Source organism: Hermetia illucens, chromosome 1 (genome assembly GCF_905115235.1).
Source record: "Hermetia illucens chromosome 1, iHerIll2.2.curated.20191125, whole genome shotgun sequence".
NCBI classification, from domain to species: Eukaryota; Metazoa; Arthropoda; class Insecta; order Diptera; family Stratiomyidae; genus Hermetia; species Hermetia illucens.
Genome location: NC_051849.1, coordinates 45,015,715 through 45,037,410, shown reverse-complemented (window position 1 = coordinate 45,037,410; position 21,696 = coordinate 45,015,715). Strand labels below are relative to the sequence as shown.

Sequence of the window (21,696 nt, the reverse complement as noted above, 5' to 3'; positions counted from 1 at the left end):
TATAATAAGCAGTATATTAAGGAATACCTCTTTCAATGCACAAACTAAAGGGTATAATATCAGTTTCTGTAGAGGTTATCATATGAAGCTTGGACAGTTTCGCTTGATTATTGCATTCCCATCTATTTGCTGAGTTTGGAAGTTTTGGTTCTCTAAGTTCAGCCCGAACTAGTAACTTAAATTACCACTGTGAGGGGATGAGCAGAGGCTCTGATGCTAGAATAGACTTACACCTTACCGCGGTGTGCCCCCCGATAAAAATGATATTCCTATTACAGTACTCACGGAAGTATGAGTTCCTGCCAAATAATGTTGATCTTGGCAGTAGAGTTCTCTCGCAAAATAACTACATGAAATTATCTTAGCCATAAATGCTTTCAGGCAGTGCAAAGCCCCTTGATTTTTCTAGCTCCCAAGAAACTGCATAGTCCACTTGTTTTATCTATTATACTCTGCAATGCAAGAAGTTCCACTTCCAAGTAAAAAGGCGACATTTGAATAGGTTCCTGTCTAATGGCCTAATCCCACCGCCCAAAAAATAGGAAAATGGGAGAAATGAAGCGTCTATACGTGCCTCTTTGTTTTGTTTTTAAGGTTTTGTGTGAAACAAAACGTTATTACAATCGATTCGATGTCTGTCTGTCTGTCCGTCTGTCTGTCTGTCTGTCTGTCTTTTTTTTTTTTTTTTGAGGAGGTGGAAATCTTGAAAAGATTCTGGCCTGGGCACGCCAGAGTGTGGGATTTTTACCCACTGAAACCACCCCCGACTCCCCCCCTACCCCGTGGGACCACCTTTAGGTATTACATCACGGGGCGGAGTTAGCTTACTTTAGCTAGGTCTCCTTCCGTCTACCCGTGGGGTTCGTAACCGCGTCTTCCTTACTTCTTCTGTTTTTCGCAGTTTTTCCTGGATTACAGCGATCATGGAATTGATCGCATCCCAGTCTTCCTGACAGGCTACCATTCTTCGGACAAAATTTTCCGGTGATAGCACTTCACCTAGAGTTTCCTCCAGGTTCCTCCTTTCTTCCACGAACCTAGGACACTGGAAGAAAACGTGCGCCGGGTCCTCTGGGACCCCGCAGTTTGGACAATTAGGCGAGGTGTCCAATTTAAACCTGTACAGGTATTGACGGTATCCTCCAAGGTCGGTGAGAAACTGGGTGAGATTATAATTGATCTCCCCATGCTTTCTCTCCAGCCACTCCCCGATGGAAGGGATCAACCTGTAAGTCCAACGACCCTTTTCTGACTGGTCCCATCGCTGTTGCCACCTGCTTATGGATCTCTCCCTTTCGGCTTTTTTCAACTGCGATAAGGGAGAGATGGACCTGGTGTTATAAATGTTCATCATTTCGGTTGCCAGGATGTCAATCGGCATCATTCCCGAGATGACGAACGCTGCATCCACTGAGACGGTCCTGAAGGCAGAACACACCCTTAGGGATGTTCTTCTGTAGACCGCACTCAGTTTATGTGTATTGCCTAAAACCTGCAGTGCTTTTCCCCAAACTGGGACTGCATTCAGCATGATAGAGCTCACCACCCTGGCTATGAGCAGCCTGCAAGTATGCCGCGGGCCTCCTACGTTCGGCATCATCCTTGCCAGAGAAATACTCGTGGTGGATGCTCGTTTACAAGTATGCTCTATGTGCTGCTTAAAATTAAGTCCTCCGTCTATCATCACCCCCAAGTATTTGATGGCCGGCTTGGAAGTGATGATACGATTCCCGATTCTAATGCAGACGTAATTTCTTTTGCGGCGCTTAGTGATGAGGACCGCTTCCGTCTTTTCCTCCGCGAGTGCCAGTCCAGCACTCTCTAACCAAGCCTTAATAACACTGATTGCTTCGCTTGAGTACAACTCAGCATCCTCGAGATGCTTTGCAACCACAACCAGTGCTATATCATCGGCGTAACCCACCACCGTAGCCTCCTCCGGAACCGGAAGGTTGAGCACATCATTATACATGATGTTCCACAGTAGTGGGCCCAGTACAGAGCCCTGGGGGACACCCGCGGAGACAACGTACTCTTTGGATCCGTCATCGGTATCATACCAGAGTGTCCGCTCTTTCAAGTAGCTATCGATAATAGCGGCGAGGTAGGTGGGAACACCAATCGTCGCCAGAGACTTTCGTATAAGGTTCCAATTGGGCCGAGTTAAATGCATTCCTCACATCTAGGGTCACCACCACGCAATATTTGCTTGTACAACCCCTTCCGTGAATTGCATTTTCGGCCAAGCCAGTAACCATTTTGATGGCATCGATGGTTGATCTGGCTTTTCGGAACCCATACTGCCTATCTGAAAGGCCCCCTTGGCTCTCGACGACTGGAAATAATCTATTATAAATGGCCCGCTCCAACATTTTCCCCATAGTGTCTAGAAGACATATGGGTCTATAGGAGGACGGTTCACCTGGAGGTTTGCCAGCCTTAGGCAACAGTACCAGCTTCTGCCGCTTCCATGGTGCAGGAAAAATACCCTCCGACATGCACGTTTCAAACAGCTCCGCGAACATATCCGGTCTACTTTTGACGGCAAGTTTGAGAACCTTATTCGGTATGCCGTCAAGACCCGGGGCTTTACTGTCGCCTATTCGACTGCAGATCTCTAGCAGCTCGTCCCTGGTGACTGGTGGAATCGGCGTCACATCACATCACATCACATCACATTCTGTCTGTCTGTCTGTCTGTCTGTCCGTCTGTCTGTCTGTCTGTCACAGCCGATTTATTCGGAAACGGCTGAACCGATTGTCACGAAAATTGGTAAGAGTATGTAATCTGCCGTTCCCTTTACATACAGCGACTGACGCCATTTTGTGTTAAGATTAAGGAGGAGCTCCCCATACATGTGAAAGGAGGGTGCAAAATTTTTTTCATAAAATGTAGCCATGTGGGGTATCAAATGAAACTTCTCAATTAGTACTTTTCGAAACTGGTTCCATGTTTAATATTGCTTGAAACATAGGGGAGTGAGGGCCCAAAATATGACCCCAAAAAAGTGTAACAGGTCTCGTTCTCAGAACCTATCCAACCGAAAAATCTGAAAAAAATCTTAGTAGTGCATTTCTACGAAATCTAGGCCTCAAAATATATCCGTTTGCGATATCTGCACAGATAAAGTTAATAATAGTATATTTCCACATTTTAGAAATTTACCCGGCACTCCCCTTATGTTCATCCCAGAAGTACAAAATTTGGCATGCGCATTATGAAGAACATAATGCACAATTTGGTTAAGTTTGAAGAAAATCCAACTATTATTAACAAAGTCATGGGGGGTAAAACTTTACAATTTTTTGTGAATTTCGTGCATTCTACAACCAGCATGACGTCATCATCATATATCAATTCGTCAATACCACAACGAAGTAAGTTCGTATGAATTGGGTGGAAAAGAATTGTTTTAGTTTTTTAGTCATTTGTATATGAATATCAATTATTCCAATGAGACATGTCTGTATGTAGGTATATAGTATATGCGTGCTAATGAACTTAGATAGATATAAGAAGTAAATCGGAAATATGGGTACGATCAATTTATGTACGTGCCTATATGTGTACAGTATTCGAAAATAGGCAGTTTGTTTGTTTAGGGTGAGTGTAACATCTACGGCTGTAATATGTACATATGTCTCGTAGTTTTGTAGCTATATACGGGTAGAAAAATGGGCGTTGAAATTTCTTAGATAAGATGAACACAAAACCTTTATATCCGAAGCACGAGCTTCCGGTATTCCGACTTGTTTTCTTAAAGTTCCAGCGAAGTTAATGTCCAATAGTTCTGTCGTCTTTGGGTAATCGCCATCCACTTGAATAGAAGCGCAACTCAATGTCGAGCGCATATCATGAACAAATAGCGAAATTCCGGAAAAAGAGCAAATCACCGACGAGTCAGATGCAAAGAGATTTAAATTTTAGATAGCTAATATTACTTCTATGATATCGGTTCAAACAGTTGTACGACAAGGCATCAGAGATAACCAGATCTTGTCCGCAAGGTAGACAATCCTCGAATGTCTCACGAGAACCTTTGCCCGAGCGACAATGTTGAAGGAGGGTAACCATAAAATACTTCTTCATTACACCTACTCTAGACGTTGGCGACCTAGTTCTGTGGTAATTTTCTTACAAAAACAACTTCTTCAACATAAGCTAGCCCCATTCCTGCTATGTGCCGCACAATGGATAATTTTTGTTGCAACAAGTAATCATAACTGAATTCCCGAATTCATGAAATGCATTGAATAAGTACTATGAAGATAGACCAATCATACGATTAAGAGTATTAAACAAGTCGGGAAACCGGAAGCTGGACGCTTCAGGTACGAAAGGTTTTGTGCATTTCTTAGTACGTAGCACGTAATATATGCATATACAATATTATGTCAGAATATCCATTTTCGGATGATATTGACATTTATAGCATTGAATTTGCAAAGAAGCAACGACTTTGACGTATTATAACTTTGTTAGCAATAGCGCGATTTCCACCAAACATCATGCTCTATGTTACACCCTATATCGTTACGAAATTTCGTGGTCTTAGCATGAACTTAAGGGGGGTTTTGCAGCGAATTACTAAAAATTATAGTAATATACTATTATTAACTTTATTTGTGCAGATATCAGTGTGGAAGGAATTTCGGAGCCCAGGCACCATATAGTGGCAGCCTCTTGATTTTTTTTTTATTTTTCGGTTGGGTAGTTTCTAAGAATGGCCCCCGTAAAGGAATGGCCACTTTCAACCCCCCGCACTCCCCACCTTTCCAACAAATGTCAAAACTAAGACCGTTTTCAAAAAGTACTAACGGAGACCTTTAATTTGATACCTCACATAACTATATTTGATGAAAAAAAAAATTACACTCCCCTTTTGCATGTATGGGGACCCCCCCTTAAATTCGACGTAAGAGGATGCAACTCACTGTATGCGTGAGCGTTCACAGTTCCCACCTTTCTACCGAGAAGAATGCGTGTGACGAACTGACCGATTTAAATATCTCGGATCAATGTTCTTAGTCCATAGAAACAAGGCCCCAGTGCAACCTACATAAAGTGGCTTTCTAAAGCTGATTCACGAAAGGACGTCTCAAATCCAAAATCACCCACAACTTTATGGTTCCCAGTGATAGCCCCCCCGCGGGAATGAAGACATTCGCGATCAATGTGGGGTTGCACCCATTGTAGAAAAATTGCGGGAGAGTTGTCTTAAAAAAAAAATGGCTTCATACACTAGATGTTGATTTGAGAGCCTTTCGACTCTACTCGGATCTGATCTATGACCGAGAAAAGTGGCAAACTCGATCAGGATAAGTTGCCCCCACTGCCGAATGACACAAAGGCTAAACAAGAATGATGATCATGACAACGTGCCTTTCGTTCGTTGAAAATGTCATATAACGGCTCATTAAAACTACTTCCTCTGTTTTTTGTTCCAAATCAAGAAGACATCAGGTGCTACTAGGAAAATTTTACCAAATAACATGGCTTACATGTCGTTTTGCTCTGCTCTACCCTAAACTAGATTTCCCAATTTTTTTATTTCATTAGTCACCTCATCTTGTCCAACGGAATTAAAATGTAATTGGATTCCAGAAGCTTCAGAGATTTGTTGCCTGACTTTTATTCACTTTGACTTATCAGTATGGATCACTGTTTTCACGCCATATTAAATTTTATTATGGCCTAAATATGAGGACCAACAATCTACTCAGAAATTAAGGTCGTAATGCCAACAATTTTTCATTATTATAAAATTTATATTAAAAATGACGGAATGTCAACATAATATTTTTGGACTTTAGTATAAAATCAAATGACATTGGATTAGTTGTGTGCGATTATACATATATATATATATGTATACCTAATAATAAAAATTATATATTTGCCTTCTGTACTAGTGCCATGTTTTTATTTTTGAAAAATTGTTTTTATATTCATTTGATTTGTTACCATTACGAATGATGGTAAATAAATTAAAAATTAAATTAATTTTAATTAAATTAATAAAAGCAACCTTTAAATTTCGATTTGGACTTCAGAGAAGTGGTGAGATGGGTGGTATGGTCTAATTGCGTAATTGTAGGTCTTCTTGTTATTGCTGATACTGAGTAGTGCATAATTCTGCGGTATCTCGAGATCTACTTCGCTAATCAAGTGAATTCAAATGTTCAAGCACACACTTAACCTCTGCAACTTGACTAAATTTAAATTGAATGTAGACTACAAATATGATAATATTTATAAAAGAATATAAAAAAATAGATATGTATATAAAAGAGAAAATCTAAAGATGACATTGTGACTATAATGGGAAAACTTATTGACAAAATGACTTCTAATAGCACTTTGGTCGAGAAAGTGATGATGTTATGAGTAGCCGTACTATAACAATGATGTCGAAAGGCTTATAGTTCGTAGCTAGCTACAACTTCATATCGTTTCGTAATTAGTTCGCCAAGGACCCAAAGAATGGCTTAAAATTAGTTTCATTTTGACTGATCAATAACTTTTTTTCTGAATTAGAAAGTAAGGAGATGCTTTTAAGGTTTTATGGAAAATCAAACCTTATTCACTATTTGTTCGTCTGTCTGCCTGTCACACGAACCTTCCTCAGTGAACGTTGTATTTATTGACATGCAATTTTCTGAAAAGATTGGAACTGTGAACCCCCAAGCATGCTGCAAAGGACGTTATTTTACCTAGAGTTTAAGAGCACTTCCATAATATTTTCCCGATATCTGCTTGAGTAAAGTTAATAATAGCGGTCTCATTGTCATATGATGGGTCTAATCAATTTCGCTGGAACTTCAAACTCAGACAATATTTTGTAAAAAATCTATCGATCGAAACTGTCCTATGCCTGTTTGAAGTTAACGAAAATTTTATGGACATCATCGCTATATTCCCAGGACTTGACTTTCCACATTGAACTTAAAAAAAAAAAATTTGAGAAGGATTCGTGACTAGTTTTAATAGTACTTTATATCATGTACAAAACAAAGATATCTCTTTATAGTTACCACAGAGTTTCTCACTATTTTATAGATAGAGTTATTGACAATTTTGCCATACTCCTTGCCTTTGGTGTCTCCGGAGGTATTCCATCGAAACCTGGTAGTTTTTTTTGTTTCTCAGCACTTTAGTGCATCTTTGACTGCTTCCAGTGTTTTTCGGCGGGACAGGTGCTTCTGCCTCTGCTTCTTCGATGTGGAAAGATTGGGTTGGTCCTCGAAATATAAGGCCCACAGGTTTTTTATCTGTTCCTTATCTCCGACCAGATTGCCAACTGCGTCCTTGCATAATGTGGTTAATTTGTAGGGGGGTCTTAAATTATGCCTATTCAAGTTATCATTCAGTTTACAAATTTTGTCATATATATGTTTTCGTTTCTTTTGTCTGCAGATTTTGTGAGCAGTACATCTTAATTCTCTTTATTTGTCTTGTATCCCGATAGCTCAGTGGTTAGAGCACTGGGCTGTCATCCGGAAGGTCGCGGTTGAAATTTCACTGGTGTCAGTGAGATTTGTATCTTGACTTGACGTTGGCTATCAGTCGACTCAGCTGTGAATGAGTACCTGTGTCAAATCAGAGTAATAATCATGGGCAAGCGCAATGCTGACCACATTGCATCCTACAGTGTACTGTAGTGTACCGTTACGGTCTTGAATGAAGTGCTCTAACACACTTCAAGGCCCTGATCCAATATGGATTGTTGCGCCAAGGATTATTATTATATTATTATTATTAAGCGCAATGACCACATTGCCTCCTACAGGGTTCCGTAGTCCTGTAGTGGACCGTTACGGTCTTGAATAATAATAATACACTTCCAAACTCTGATCTAATTGGATTGTCGCAGCCACGATTATTATTGACTTGTTTGACCCTCGTGCGTCACTCTTGATATTGTCTAAATGCAATGTAGCCGTCATGATTATTCAGAGTCTGCAGGATCTGCAGGATTCCTTTAACGTTCCAATATTTATCGATGCCATTCTTTGTCCTGCAGTTTTTCAATTCCAAACCTGATAGCTGAAATTTTCTCTGCGGCATCGACATCCAGCTCTGACGAGATAGTGGCCATTGTTGCAATTTGCCCCGCAACGTGAGCGCCGTTTCTCAATGAAGACGTGTCGTCCAATCTGAAGAGTCTCATGTTTTTTTGTCGATCCTGGAGTGGGAGGAAATAGTCCACGAGATTGTCATATTTCTGCTGCAACTAAATTCTATTAACCTTCCTCCCAATCTCGTTAATTAAGTTGTGAAAACTATAGCCTATAGTAGTTCCCACCGTGCACCACTTTGTTTCGGATCATTGCGTTGAAGTCGCCGAGTACTATCTTCACGTCGTCCGAGGGTAGTGAATCGGAATCTGAATCGAGGCGACCATAGAATTTGTTTTTTGCTGCGTTGCCCTTGTCTAACGTTGGAGGATATATGCTGATAAGCCAAAGGTTAGGAAATTTAATTTTCACTCTAAACACACCAATTGTTTTGATGATTGGTTTCAAGTCTTTGATGTTGTGAATTAAATTCTTGTGGACGGCTACGCCGCATTCTCGCGCCCCAGACTTTTTTTGAATTTTGAAACTAGTGTGCATTTGCGAGTTTAATACCTCACTGCCTAATGATTTCGTAAGACACATACTATCCTTCCTAGGATTAATCGGATACCCAGATATGAGACTGCGTAATCATAGCTAGCATAGCTAATGGCGGGCTTCCTGAGTCCTGCCTTCACCCCTGGCCTGCCCGGGTTTTCCCCCTTTGGGTTCAAGTTTGGATTTTTTGGGAGCATTCCCTTCAAGTGGGCTAATCTCTGCTGCTCCCCACTTTCTCGGCTCCGGTAGAGATGGCTTAGGTCTATCCTGAGCCTTCTTAAGGATCTCTTCTAGTTTCAGGCCTTCTTTCAGACAGCGCAGGTACCATTTAGCACCTGCGCCACTGGGACTTGTGTCCTTTCTGACGTCTGATATATTTATCTCAGACGTGGTTTTGCTGGTCCCTGCTTTTTGAGCAGTGGCGTTTGTTGGTTGTTGTCCACGCAGTATACCAATGTTCCCCTTGGATCCACTGCCTGACGTCCCAACTTCTCCCTTCTTGGGCGTAATCACCTGGCTCTCAGTATTTTGGAGATGTGCCTCCGTCTGATTAACCAGTTTGTGTGCGGTGCGGAGCCCCGCTTTATTGGTTTTCTTTTTTTTATCTTATCTTCTTATTGCTTGTACTCATCTGATTCCCACGCGTATGGGGGCTAGGAGGTCCGCTGTGCCATAGCCCCCCGTTTCACGGTAAGATCTAACTTACTCACTGAGACGACGAGGTGTCAATGAGGCTCCGTTCGAAGTCAGTTACCCCCGATTGCAAACTATCCAATGGGCACGGTTCACATGACACCCTGGATTGGGGGAGGTTTTTTCGACTCCCCAGTCTAGATCCGTAGCGTTTTGTTAATAGTAGGGTCACCTCGTACAAGGTGTGGTTATCACCACCCACTAACGGTCTTGGCAGACGAGAGGCTTGGCCCCTGAAAAGCCACGCATCGTCCTAGACAAGAGACAGCTGATCCTCAGAGAGAGATAGGTTGGTCTCAGGGAGCTAAGTTCCGCGTCGGTTTATCCTGCAGTGCACTGCTTGACCCTTACTCTTAATAGTCTGATAACGAAAAAAAACATCTTAGTGTCCGAGTTTCACTTTGAGCTCACTGGATTTAGAAAATAATTTGTAATGATCTCTACATGAAATGTATTGTGTATGCTTTAATAATAGTCACTGTTGATTTTTCTCCCTTATGCCGTAACAAATTAATAACTCAATATATTTTTCTTTACAGTTAAGCAACAGATAAAACGCCAAAACTCGGGGCTTCATATGGAAGCAGTAACTCGTTTTGGCAACATCCCTATCATTGAGACAGGATTTAAAGCAGCTGAAGATGCGTACACTCGAATAAAATCAAGCAATCGTCTTTTTAATTGGTATCTGGATACAGCGGAAGCAGCGTTGCTCGCGACCGTGGAATCCTTTTTACCAGCTATTCGTCTGTTTGAAGGACCATTGCGACGTATTGACAAGATAATGTGCAAGAGCTTGGATCTTGTGGAGCAACGTGTTCCAGCGGTCTACTTGCCACCCCAAATGGTATGAATGATTTAATTTCCCTTGGTATTCTGAAGATTTTGATTCTATTGGTATCTAATAATAACTCATGATGCTTTTATCTTACTTCATCAGTAAAGTTTGCAGAAGAATTAGGTTCACTGAGGTTCACGCCCTTATCACATTTGAATTTTGAATCTGATAACTTATACAGTACTTAACTTGACTGTACACGTACATATAAGTATCTAAGGTGTTGGCATTGGGATTATACGTTCCTAACTGACTTCTTGGTCCAACCATCATGCTCCCCTTCATGTCAACCGGGAATCGGCAAATATTCAATTCAAAGTATAAATTAACTTTCTTTTAGATGTATTGGAATACAAAGGAGTACATGTCAGATCGCTTGGTAAAGCCTGTACTAAAGCGTGCAGACTCAGTGAAACAACTGGGATCCGCTGTCCTAGAGTTACCAATAACGGAGTTTGCTGCAGATCGCATTGATGGCGCAATTACCGTTGCAGATAAATACGTTGATAAATACCTTCCAGTCGAAGGAAACGCAGATCAAGTAGATGGTGAGTACCAATCAATATTGCAGTAAATTACTTGGTATTTTCAATTTAAATTTATTTGACAAGTCAAAGATGATATCAGTCATGGAGAGTCGAAAAGGTTATCGTACGAAATGTTTATTTTCGGAAATGAAGCAAAACATGACCGGAGCTTTCCTCGCTACATCTAAGAAATGCTTTCTGTTCAAGTGATAATGGTAACCTTATTGCAAAAAGTAAAAGAAAGACGGAGGAAAAATTTCTTCAATGTCGTTTAGAAAACTGAGCGTGCTTTTGAGATGAGATATTTTAAAAGAGATTAAAATTTTTTTTAGTTTAGATACGTATGTACGTTCACAATTTCCAATAGACATATTTGCACCTATTATTATCAAGATCTAACTATTAAGAGGTAGCACATCCTTAGACTTTTGTCATGGATGTTTTGGGGCTATAATTATGCATGTGCCCATTTTAAGGTGGTTAAATATCTCAGTTTCCTCTGGTTTCTAGCCAGCCCAACCAAGACAGTTGAGAGGCTCGTTTAACCAAAGGCAATGCACAAACACTGTGCCCCGTCAAAAATCGCACCAGGTGGTAATTTACTTCTCTATCCAATTTCTAACAAACGGAATAAGTGCATGGGTCCATTAACCTTTTCCAAAATAACACAACCTCTGCCGTCATCCTGTTCTTCTAGATATTGACTGTTTTCTTTCCTGCGGCCAATGATAACGATCGTTTCTACCTTTTCTGTTGGCTTGGAAAAAGAATGATTTCAGCATTTCAAGTTCCTAGTTTCACCAATACTTTAGTAAAATATCTTCTTTTTCTCCAGCGTTTGTCCCGTTTACAAGCGGGATCCGTTCGTTGTGATCGGATTTGCCATATTTTTTTATAAAAGACCTGATCTGGATGCAGTCACGAGGCTTTCATTTCATCATCCAGCGCATTAGATCATCGTTGTTTCGACCGGCCTTTTGGTTATTTATCATCGAATTCGATGTTCAGACCAATCTTGGCAAATAAATTCTCGTTAGTGCGAATTTCGTGATCATACCATTGAAGACGCCCCTCTGGTAATATTTCAACGATCGATCGCGGATATCTTCAATTCGGATGTGATCACGCATGTTACTCTACTAGTCCAATGTAATATCTTCGTCTTCATTACCACAAGCCGCCGTTTATTGTCTTTTATAGTCGGCCAACACTCAGATAGAGGGCGACAGGGTGGACGACATTGCGATAAATTTTAGATTTAAGACGTTCATTGATACGTCGATTTCATAGAATACCACAGTTCTTCACAAACTTGGCTTGTTTCATGATTGTTTGAACGATTTCGCGAATACGGTTGTCAAGAATGCGTGCAAGAATCTTCATAGTTTGGGACAGTAACCGGATCGGGCGAGAATTTTAAGGTACTGTTGGACTACCTTTCTTTTTCCATATTGGAACTGTGGTACTTTCTTGCCAGCAAAAAAATGCTCTACTTTCCTAAATAACCCGATTGAAGAATTCACTGAGTCGCAGTGTCAGGTCCTTGCTCTTCACTTTCCAGGGGTCAAATGCGATGTTGTCAGGTCCTGTTACTTTCCTCGATTTTATTCGTTTTCTTGCTTTCTTATAGAACCTTCCTTTCAGTGGCATTGACAGTTATGTCACCGGGCTTAACGTGGGTACCTGTCTCGTGGACTTAATCCTACGGTCTTCTTAAGACACGAATTTATTTTTTAACCACAGTCAGAGCCCCGCCGTAGCAAGCTACGACGGTGCCAGTCTATACCGAGTGCACGGCTCAGAATTCATACTGGTGGATGCAAGATCTACCAAAATCTTTACCAAACTAAAGAGTACGGCACCGGTGTTGAAACGCAACACCACGCTGAAACCCGAAGGTCTCTGTTCGATTGAACGCAACTACAACCCTCATGAAGCTCCCGCTAGGGAACCAACCGCAAACAACCGAGCTGAACGCACATACAACAGGAGTTCACCTGAAGTATGTGAATTCAGGGGCAATCCCGGTTCCTATGGTACTAGTATACCCCTGATAAGGTTTCGTGACTATTGCCATTTCAGATAAGTCTCCGTACAGACTCAGGTCTGATCTCCCTAATTAGGCCTTTGGGGCATTCGCCTACTGCATCACGGCCGGCGACCCAATGCGATACAGCGTCTCCCGGTGCCACCACTATGGAGGTTCTCCTCGGTCACTTGGTTTTGGTTTAGTTGACAGGGTTGTCGCCCCGTCTTCCTGCCCGCCACCTCTGAACCGGTGGCGCTGACAGGTGGAATTGTTCTAAATGTCAGTAATCCTTGTGAAAGTGGAGGATAAAAATATCCTTCCGCTGAAATCTGCTCGAAATATTCTCGCCACCTATCCGTTGGTTCACATCTATCGGTAAGGAAAGTACTGTTCATATTATTATCACAGCAGAAGTGCTCGATTTCCTGCATGCGTTCGTGTCTATTTCTGACAAATTGATACGTCTTTCTCTCGCTATCCCGAGTGTCCACTTGATCGTGAAGATTTTTGCAATGAACCGCTAAGATAACAGTGATGGTTTTCTTTGCTCCTCTTTTATCGGTGGCATGATTCACAATACGAGCATCAATGGCTGATGTTAGGGTGAGAAAGTCTGACCTGGGAATGGATTTGCAGTGAGTGGCAGTGGTAAAATGTCTGCGTTTTCTGAGAATATAGTCGATTTCCGTTTAGCTGTTCTCAATATAAAATCTAGGAAGATGAGACAATCGCTTGATGAACCATATATTAACAAGTACAAGGTCATGGGTGTCTTTGCTCGCCATCCTCATTGCGTGCTTCAAACCCTTTCTCCCCATGGCACTTTCCCTCTGTCTTTTCACCCACATGATCATTAGAGCCGCCGGCAATGATTATGTAGTTATCAGATTTACAGATTTTTGCATCGAGAAGTTACCAGAAAGCGTCTATCTGAGCATCCGGTCGACCAGTCTGTGGTGCTTATGTGGTCAGGAAGTGAATAGTGCGATCAGCTAATATAATGGTGAGCTTCATCAGCCGGTCATCAAGTCATTCGCCATTTTTTTAAGGCATTACGGAAACCCTTTGAGATGGTAGCATTGCCACTGTATTGATTATGTGAGCTACCAAAATAGAGAAGTTTATAGCTATTTTCATCGCGTTCGCGCTCTATGTCGAAGTGTTTAGCACTAGACTATCATGTTTCCTGCTGAACGCAGATATTAATGCGCCTTTTTTAAAAGGCTCCTGCGAGTTACTCAGACTTTCCAGTGGGGATGCAAACATTTAGCATGTAGACATATATTTGCTTTGCTCGAACTAACTTAGTTATGTCCTGATGCCGTCCATACGTCAAGAAGCCTTGTCCTTTTTTGGACAGGACCGATGGCCGTCCTACCACGTCGACTGAGGTTAACGCCCTAGCATTTCTCCGAGCCTTGTGACTTATTGCCATCATTTTGTTTTTAACGGCATTGGATGAATTAGCGCGGTCGAGAGATCAGTTAGTATTTAGCATAACGGAATAACACCAACTATACTTTATTTATCTCTTTCTTTTTTTCTCTTTCCCTGATTTCAGCATTTTATTTTCTGTTTTACTGAAGATAGTACAAAGTATATTCCCAGATACCCTCTTTCTTTACCTGGGATTGGAATCAGCCTGCTATGTAAATAACATGGCGGAGTTAGCAACACACCGGTTATCAATATTCCTTATTCTTTGTTTTATACCGTGGCTCTCCGATGCAATCCTTGATGAGGCGCTCCTGTTCTCCGCCTTTCCAGCACCCCTCCGACCTGCCCTCATTGCTGATGATTTCTACTGCAAAGGCATCCAAAGTATCTTCTTCAAGGTATTTGCTCCATGATCCCGCTCATGAACCAGCCTATAGCCACCTTGTCTGGATGAGCTGGCATTCCATCGACAAGCTGATAATAGTCGTCTATGTACCTTTATATGCCTTCCTCATGTTTTTTGCTCCACGCTACCAAGAGTGAACTGCTTTTCGAATGTCACGAGCATGTCTCCTCGAGGGATGACTTTCCCTAGATGCTTCCATTTCACGGTTCCGTCCATCGTTTGGAGCTCTTACCTTAACTGGCTGACCTAACAACTTCTCTACCGACCGTGAGAAACTGGGTGCAAAGAGCGTCAGATTTACTTTCGTGTTCGCCTGATATGGGTCATACTATCGACCACGTGCTTGAATTCTAGATCACAGTGATCCGGCGCTCTAGTTTTCGATAACTAAATTCTTCAGTATCTGCAAATTGAGGCTATGATACGAGTTTTTTCTTAATAATAATATTGGGTTGGGGAAAAAGAAAGGTCGTATTTTGTTAATAAATGGCGATACTTAAACATATCTTGTGTTGTACTTATCGCATCGGGTCATACTATATGGCGATTTGAAGACGACAATTTGTACTACAAGTGTCTCTTTGATAGTGTTGTGATCGTCCATTTCAGTCTCAAGTTATAGCGCGTCAAAAATGGAGTCCACCAAGCAAAAAATCCGTCATATTTTGCGATTTTACTACTTGTGAGGTAAAAATGTAATGAAGGCGGCCGAAAAAATTTGTGAAGTTTATGGACCCGATACTGTAACGATTCGCTCCGCACAGCTTTCGTTCGATCGATTTCGTTCTGGTTCCAAAAAAGCTGGATGTTTGGGTGCCACATGAGTTGACGCAAAAAATCTCTTGGACCGAATCAACGCTTGCGATGCACTGCCGAAACGGAACGAATTCGACCCATTTTTGAAGCGGATCACGAACGACAACCTCAAGCGAAAAAGATCGTGGTCAAAGCGCGGCGAGCCGGCCTAAACCATGGACAAACCCGGATTGACGACCAGGAAGGTTTTGCTGTGTTTTTGGTGGGATTGGAAGGGAGTCATCCACTATGAGCTGCTCAAGTATGGCCAGACCCTCAATTCGGTCCTCTACTATGAGAAACTCGATCGTTTGAAGCAGGCGATGGACCAGAAGTGGCCAGATTTTGTCAATAGGAATGGTGTTGTATTCCACCAGGACAACGCTCGCCTTTACACATCCTTGATGACCCGCCAAAAGCTACAGGAGCTCCAATGGGATGTCTTATCACACCCACCGTATAGTCCGGACCTGGCACCAAGTGATTACCATCTCTTCCGGTCCATGCAAAACGCTTTTGGTCCTACTAAGTTGGCCTAAAAAGAGGCCTGCAAAAACTTAAGTTTTTTGCAAATAAGGAGAGGGGGGGGGGTTTATAAGGGGGGATAATGAAGTTGTCTTCTAAATGCCAGCAAGTTTGCAAACAAAACGGCGCAAATTTGACTTAAATCGTATAATTCTAAGTATGTTAAATAAATTTCGATCACCCTATATTATATATATTGCCCGATGAATTTTCGTTGGTGAAGAAACTTTGCTCCTACCAAAGCATTGCTGTCATTATCAAGGCCTAGTTTCGTTCCACCTACTTTTACTTTCCTACCTTGGCATCATCTTTATTTCCATTGTGGTTTTTCCATGGCTTGGTGTAGAGCAATCTAATGCCTTTTCACAAGGTTCGATTTTTAGGGTAGATATCCAACAGTTCCTTTATGAACTCACACAGTTCATTGGCAAACGGTTTGCCAAACGAGAGAAACGTGGTTCTGTTCTGTTTCTTCAACATTCAACATTCAACATTCATTGAATGCATTATTGTTGGTGGAAGGATTTCCTATGTTCATTTCTGATGGCTACGACGGATCTTGAGTGGCGAAAAACCGTTCTATTATCGGTGGTGCTATCATGAGCACTAGGCTCTTTTTGAAAGGATCTGGCATATTCCTTAGTTCTATTTCTGTACGATTGTTTGCAGCATTAGATGTGATGGTAGTGAAGCTAGCTAAAGCGATACGATTATTGAATTCTGGCGGCGATTCTCAAAAACCGCCGCTATAGGACCCTGGACCATAGTCTTTTTAATCATCACCTTCTCCATATTGATCTCACGATGTCCCCATAGATATTTTCACCCAGAGTAGGCATATTCCTGCGTCCTTGTCGATTTGTTCGTAAACATGCCTAAGCATTTCCCCCCCCCCCCTTTTATGTTCTTTAAGAAGAGTTCCTTTATAATATAATTTGATTAATAATTATGTGGTTTTCTAAATTAATTAATTCACCTTGTGAATTATTTCTATATGTCCTAGTTTTAGTTCTTTTCCAGTTTTTCCTGTAGAAAAAATGTTGTATATTCTTTTTTTGGTTAATAGGAAATTTGGGATCGGAACCTAATGAGAAGGATAAAGCTGCAATTAAAGCTATTTATCACGGAACGCGATTCTCACGAAAATTGAAACGGCGTCTCACTGCTCGAACTATCTTGGAAGCACGAGCTTTGAAGAAGCAAGGAAAGGAAGCCATCCATGTCTTGTTATATGCTGCGGAATTGGTATGTAATAGTAGAAACCATAAATAACTTTTTTCTCACTAACTACAGGATACTATTCATGTTCCAGATTGTAAAGGATCCAAAACAGGCTCTACAAAAGGCACGCGAACTATGGGCGTATCTAAGCGCAGATGAACCGGAAAATCAAGCACGACCCCAAACTCTTGAGCAACTGTTAGTCCTTTTGACTAGAGAATCGGCAAGACGAGTTGTACACCTTCTAAATTATACAACAGCAGTTGCGGCAAGCATCCCCAGGTAAATCAAGAGTTGTTAAGTTAGATAAGTTACTAATGCAATTGTAGAAAGCTTCACGTCTTTGAGGGGTTTGTTAGCTTCAATTTGAATGTACTCGAATTCAATGGATTAGACTTGAAGACTTGAACGAACTTTCTACCCCATAACATTCATTTCCTCAACAATCAGACATTGCTTCATACATTGTTTTACGTAATCCTTCGCACTCATGCTGTTAATAAAAAACGCTTCGATAAAATGTTTGCATACTCCATCATGATTAAATTTGAAGCTATCACCTCTAGGCAAATTCGACATAAAACGATGGTTTTTCGTCATAGAAACCCATTTCGACGTCGTCTACATTTTCGCAAAAACCGAGCCAAGAAAACAACATCTAATCATATCAGTGACATTGCACATGCCACGAATGGGAACTGCAATTGCATCAGAGAATCGCATCAGCCGAGCAGTAAGAAACATTCAGCAAACTCAAGTAAGGCAAATATGAGCCAAATTCACAACAATGGCGGAGAAGTTACTGATGAATCTAATCCGGAACTTGAATTTGATATTAGAAGCGAGGAGGATTTCCCGAGTTTGCGTAAGGGTTCTCCAATAAGCTTCAAAGCCTGGTCGGGACCATCTTTCAGTGCAATTACGAAGGACATTGTTGCGTACTCAATAGATGAGGGTCTGTTTTCAAAAGATGAACTTATTGCGCTCAGCACGGAGTTGGTTAACAGACTTGCCCAGTGTACGACAAAAACTGATCAATATAAAGTCCTCGTTGCACTTGCTGCCGAATTCCTTTACTGTAATAGGAACGTTAACTAGTTGAAAAAATATTATTAATTTTTGTATCTTTCGGAATAATCTACCTCAACGTTTTTAAAACGCGCACCTAATCAAGCTTTAATCGTATTCGAATACACCAATTATCGTATCATTTTGGTTAAACCAAATATAAAATTTTTAATTTAATTTTTATATTCTTTAGATAGGCTTCTCGGTCAACTTAGCTATATACTTTCAGGTCATACCCATTGCTATGAACTGAAGCGGTTTATTTTAGTAGTCAGTAGGTTCAGTGTTTGCCAACACCATGCATTCTTAAAGATGAGCACTCGTTTTACAATTGTGGGGAAGCCATCCATTGCAGGAAGCTGGTGATATGAATTGATTGCCAGACGTGGTTTAGTTAGTTGAAATTCTTCCAAAAGTAGGCCCTTTTTGCAAAAATAAGCACATGCCACGCTCCAGTCATTAAAATCAAGGAATCTGGAATCCTAAAATGACCTGAATATTAAGGAGTAGGAGTCATGTGTTAGTAAAGTTCGCTCTTTCGTAAAGGTCCCTTCCGTCCTATTAAGAAATTAAATAAAATCAGCGAGCTTTAAGGTGAAGTGCTTGTCTTTCAGTAGACTCTAAAAAAATCCGACTTACAGGGTTCTTTAGTGTCTATTATTGAATGACATTCAGGAGTGTCCTATGTCTCGTTTCTGGCCAAGAAGTCACCCGTCTTGCCTTCCCTTGAGCAGCATTTCTTTTTGTGCGATCTTGGAGCTAAAGTTAGCCGTTCTTCTTTTTATGGGAAAGTGAATCTGGTGAGAATTTGACGGGTCGATTCCAAATTACGAAGTAGTGATTTTATAAGATTTGTCTATTGTGCTCTTTCCATTTATTCAAATAAGTTTGGCAAAAAGTATAGGGGATATTGGTTCATCTTACCGCACCATCCTTCATTTCGCATCATTAACAAGTTGCATTTGTGGATTGCCAAACCACATCTTCATATTTATTCCTGAATTAGAGCGGCACCAAAGGCATCAAATTACCCTGCTGTATATTAATATGATATTTCCACCTCCATGTATGAGGACTGTCCTTACTGTCCTGTTGACGAATTAAAGACGACCAGCGCAGATGTTATAATTCCTTTCTCGAAATTCTCTGTTCGCGGTGATTTTGACCTTCTCATAAGTAGTTTTCCTAATCATTCTGGCTTTTACTTTGCTCCTTTATGGTTCTACTACATTCAACCTTCAAAAACTTATTCATAAAACTGAACTTTGACGGGAATCGCGCCGGGTAGGGTCCGGATGAGTTTAGAGTCGGCCAATTTTTAGATATGTTTTTATCTGAATCCAATCCAAGGATAAGTTTTAAGATCCTTGTTCTTTAAAGTTGTTCCCTCTCGATGTTCTGATTGCGTCTCGATAGAGCAACGGACCATAGAAAGTTACCTTCTCTTTTTTATTCGAAAACACCAAGGTTTCGGTTTGAATGATAAGCTATTTCAATATACTGGTCAGATATGCATTGTAAAGTTCATTAAAAGGCAGAAGCAGCAGTAAATGGGCTACTCATTAAAACAAGAGACAAAAACAACAAGAGACTTGCTTTCGCAACAGGGCCCTGGGACTACATTTGGGGAAGAGTATAGGCGTTCCGAAAATTCGTGCGAAGAATAATGCTAAGCAAGAGCGCTCTTTTCACAGGTGGAAATGTTTAAAACATACCACAAACTTCCAGGTTTAATGTATGCTGGTCAAATCACTCATTTGACCCTCTATATTCCCATAGAATATATTGTGTTCATGGGTTGGGACAGCTTTCATATCCATTCTACGTTTTGTCCACTTTTATTTAGATATTTTTTTCAAATCGCTGCGTAATTTGGTACTCAGCACGCGACCACTACCACTCAAGTCTCTTTAAACGAACTAGAACATTATCTCTAATGCAGTATTCATACTTACCAGCGCGTGGCCAGTACAGTACATAGCGGAGTCAGCACAAGCAAAAGTATTCATACTTACCAACACGCAACAGCACGTAGCATAGAGGACACATCCTAGCCAAAACATGCCGATACTGCAATGTGCAGAAATTTACAGACATCACGGAAGCGTATTCATCCTTACAAACACTTACCGTTTACAACATATAGCGTAACCAGCACAGTGAAAATATTCTTTCAGATAATTCTGACATGTGCTGCATGCAGATCCGCTACGCTCGCTGCTTATGAATACTTATACAGCCAATATATGAAAGAATATACGTGCTCGTACGTGGGAATACTGCTTAATACATTTTTCGAGGTTTCGCTTAGTTTATCTATGTTTTGTTCAGATTTTTCGAATTGAAGTTGGAAATCTGATTTCAGATCCTACGAATTGCTGCGATAACTGCATGCAATTCAAGTTCATTCCTTGTTGTATTCAAAAAATTCAAACGTCTTTTTAAGAAAATCATGAACCAATCAAAGGACGCTGTTTCCGAATCTACGAATGGGTTCGATGAAACCCATAATACCGCTTTGATACACCACCCGCTAGCTCGATAAACTGAAGCAGCTCTTTATATATCAGCCACTCCAAAATGTTTTCTGTAGTATCTAAAAACGGATAAAACAACATGAGGAGGGCAAGGCCGGATTGTTTTTGGGGTTTGGGTAGCAAAACCAAATTCTGCCTTTTCTAATGAGCGGGAAACACAGCTTCTACCAAACAGTTTAATCTCCTACTGTGATGGATACGTGTTGTTGTAGCATGACATGTTTCAGTTACACGATGACAAAACTGACTCGCCTTTCGTAGTGCCATTCTTTTTGACGTGATTGCCTTTTAAAGCTTCCGAGAATGCCTTCTACTCAAAAGACCAGCTCTGCAAACCTTTCTATGAAGATTTCGATCCTGGTGTTCATCATTCGATTTGCCCACTCCAAGGCCAACGCTTTGAAATCGTCGGCAATGACTTTTGTGGTCTTAAGGGGGCATACCTCGCTGTCTAACATCTCCTTATATTGTGCTGTAGTTGCACTAGGAAGAGCTTATGTAGATATGGATGTTGTTCATATCAGTCCATACAGATGTATCCTTCACCTACGTAGTGTAACCGTGGATTCAGCATAGTTCGCAAATTATGTTTACAGCCGCGCCCACAATCGAGTCTCTTTTTCTCTCACTCCCTATTTCAGCTAGCACAATATGCATCGTGGGTGTCCAGTAAAATCTTTGATGAAATGGCCCTCTTCTCCACTCTTCCTGCATCTTTTTCTTTCTATCGTACTGACTGGTGAATGCTGAGGCAAAGTGGCCAAAATTGAGACTTTTAAATTATGTTTTTAGAAATACTTACTTCCTAAGTCGCACCCGCCTCAATTTTCTTCCCTTGATACCGACGCTCACCTCTGATTCTACCAGCAAGCTACTACTAGTGGTCTGTGTACCCCCATACGCCTTTTTCAATCTCTTCACTGCACTCTGTTCAATTCAGCTAAGATTAAATTATTACTTACCGAAACATAGATATTCCCCCGTGGTGTAAGCTTGTCTCTTTCT

The 21,696-nt window shown here is 41.1% G+C and overlaps 1 protein-coding gene across 1 annotated transcript in view; it reads left to right on the top strand.

Moving 5' to 3' along the window:
• Nucleotides 1-21,696, top strand: part of LOC119661344 (lipid storage droplets surface-binding protein 1) — a 32,712-nt gene that overhangs the window by 8,165 nt on the left and 2,851 nt on the right. The window contains exons 2-5 of the mRNA XM_038070646.1: nt 9,848-10,155; nt 10,487-10,694; nt 16,932-17,110; nt 17,178-17,368. Of these exons, the coding sequence (XP_037926574.1) occupies nt 9,848-10,155; nt 10,487-10,694; nt 16,932-17,110; nt 17,178-17,368 (886 nt within the window). The remainder of the gene's footprint in view (nt 1-9,847; nt 10,156-10,486; nt 10,695-16,931; nt 17,111-17,177; nt 17,369-21,696) is intronic.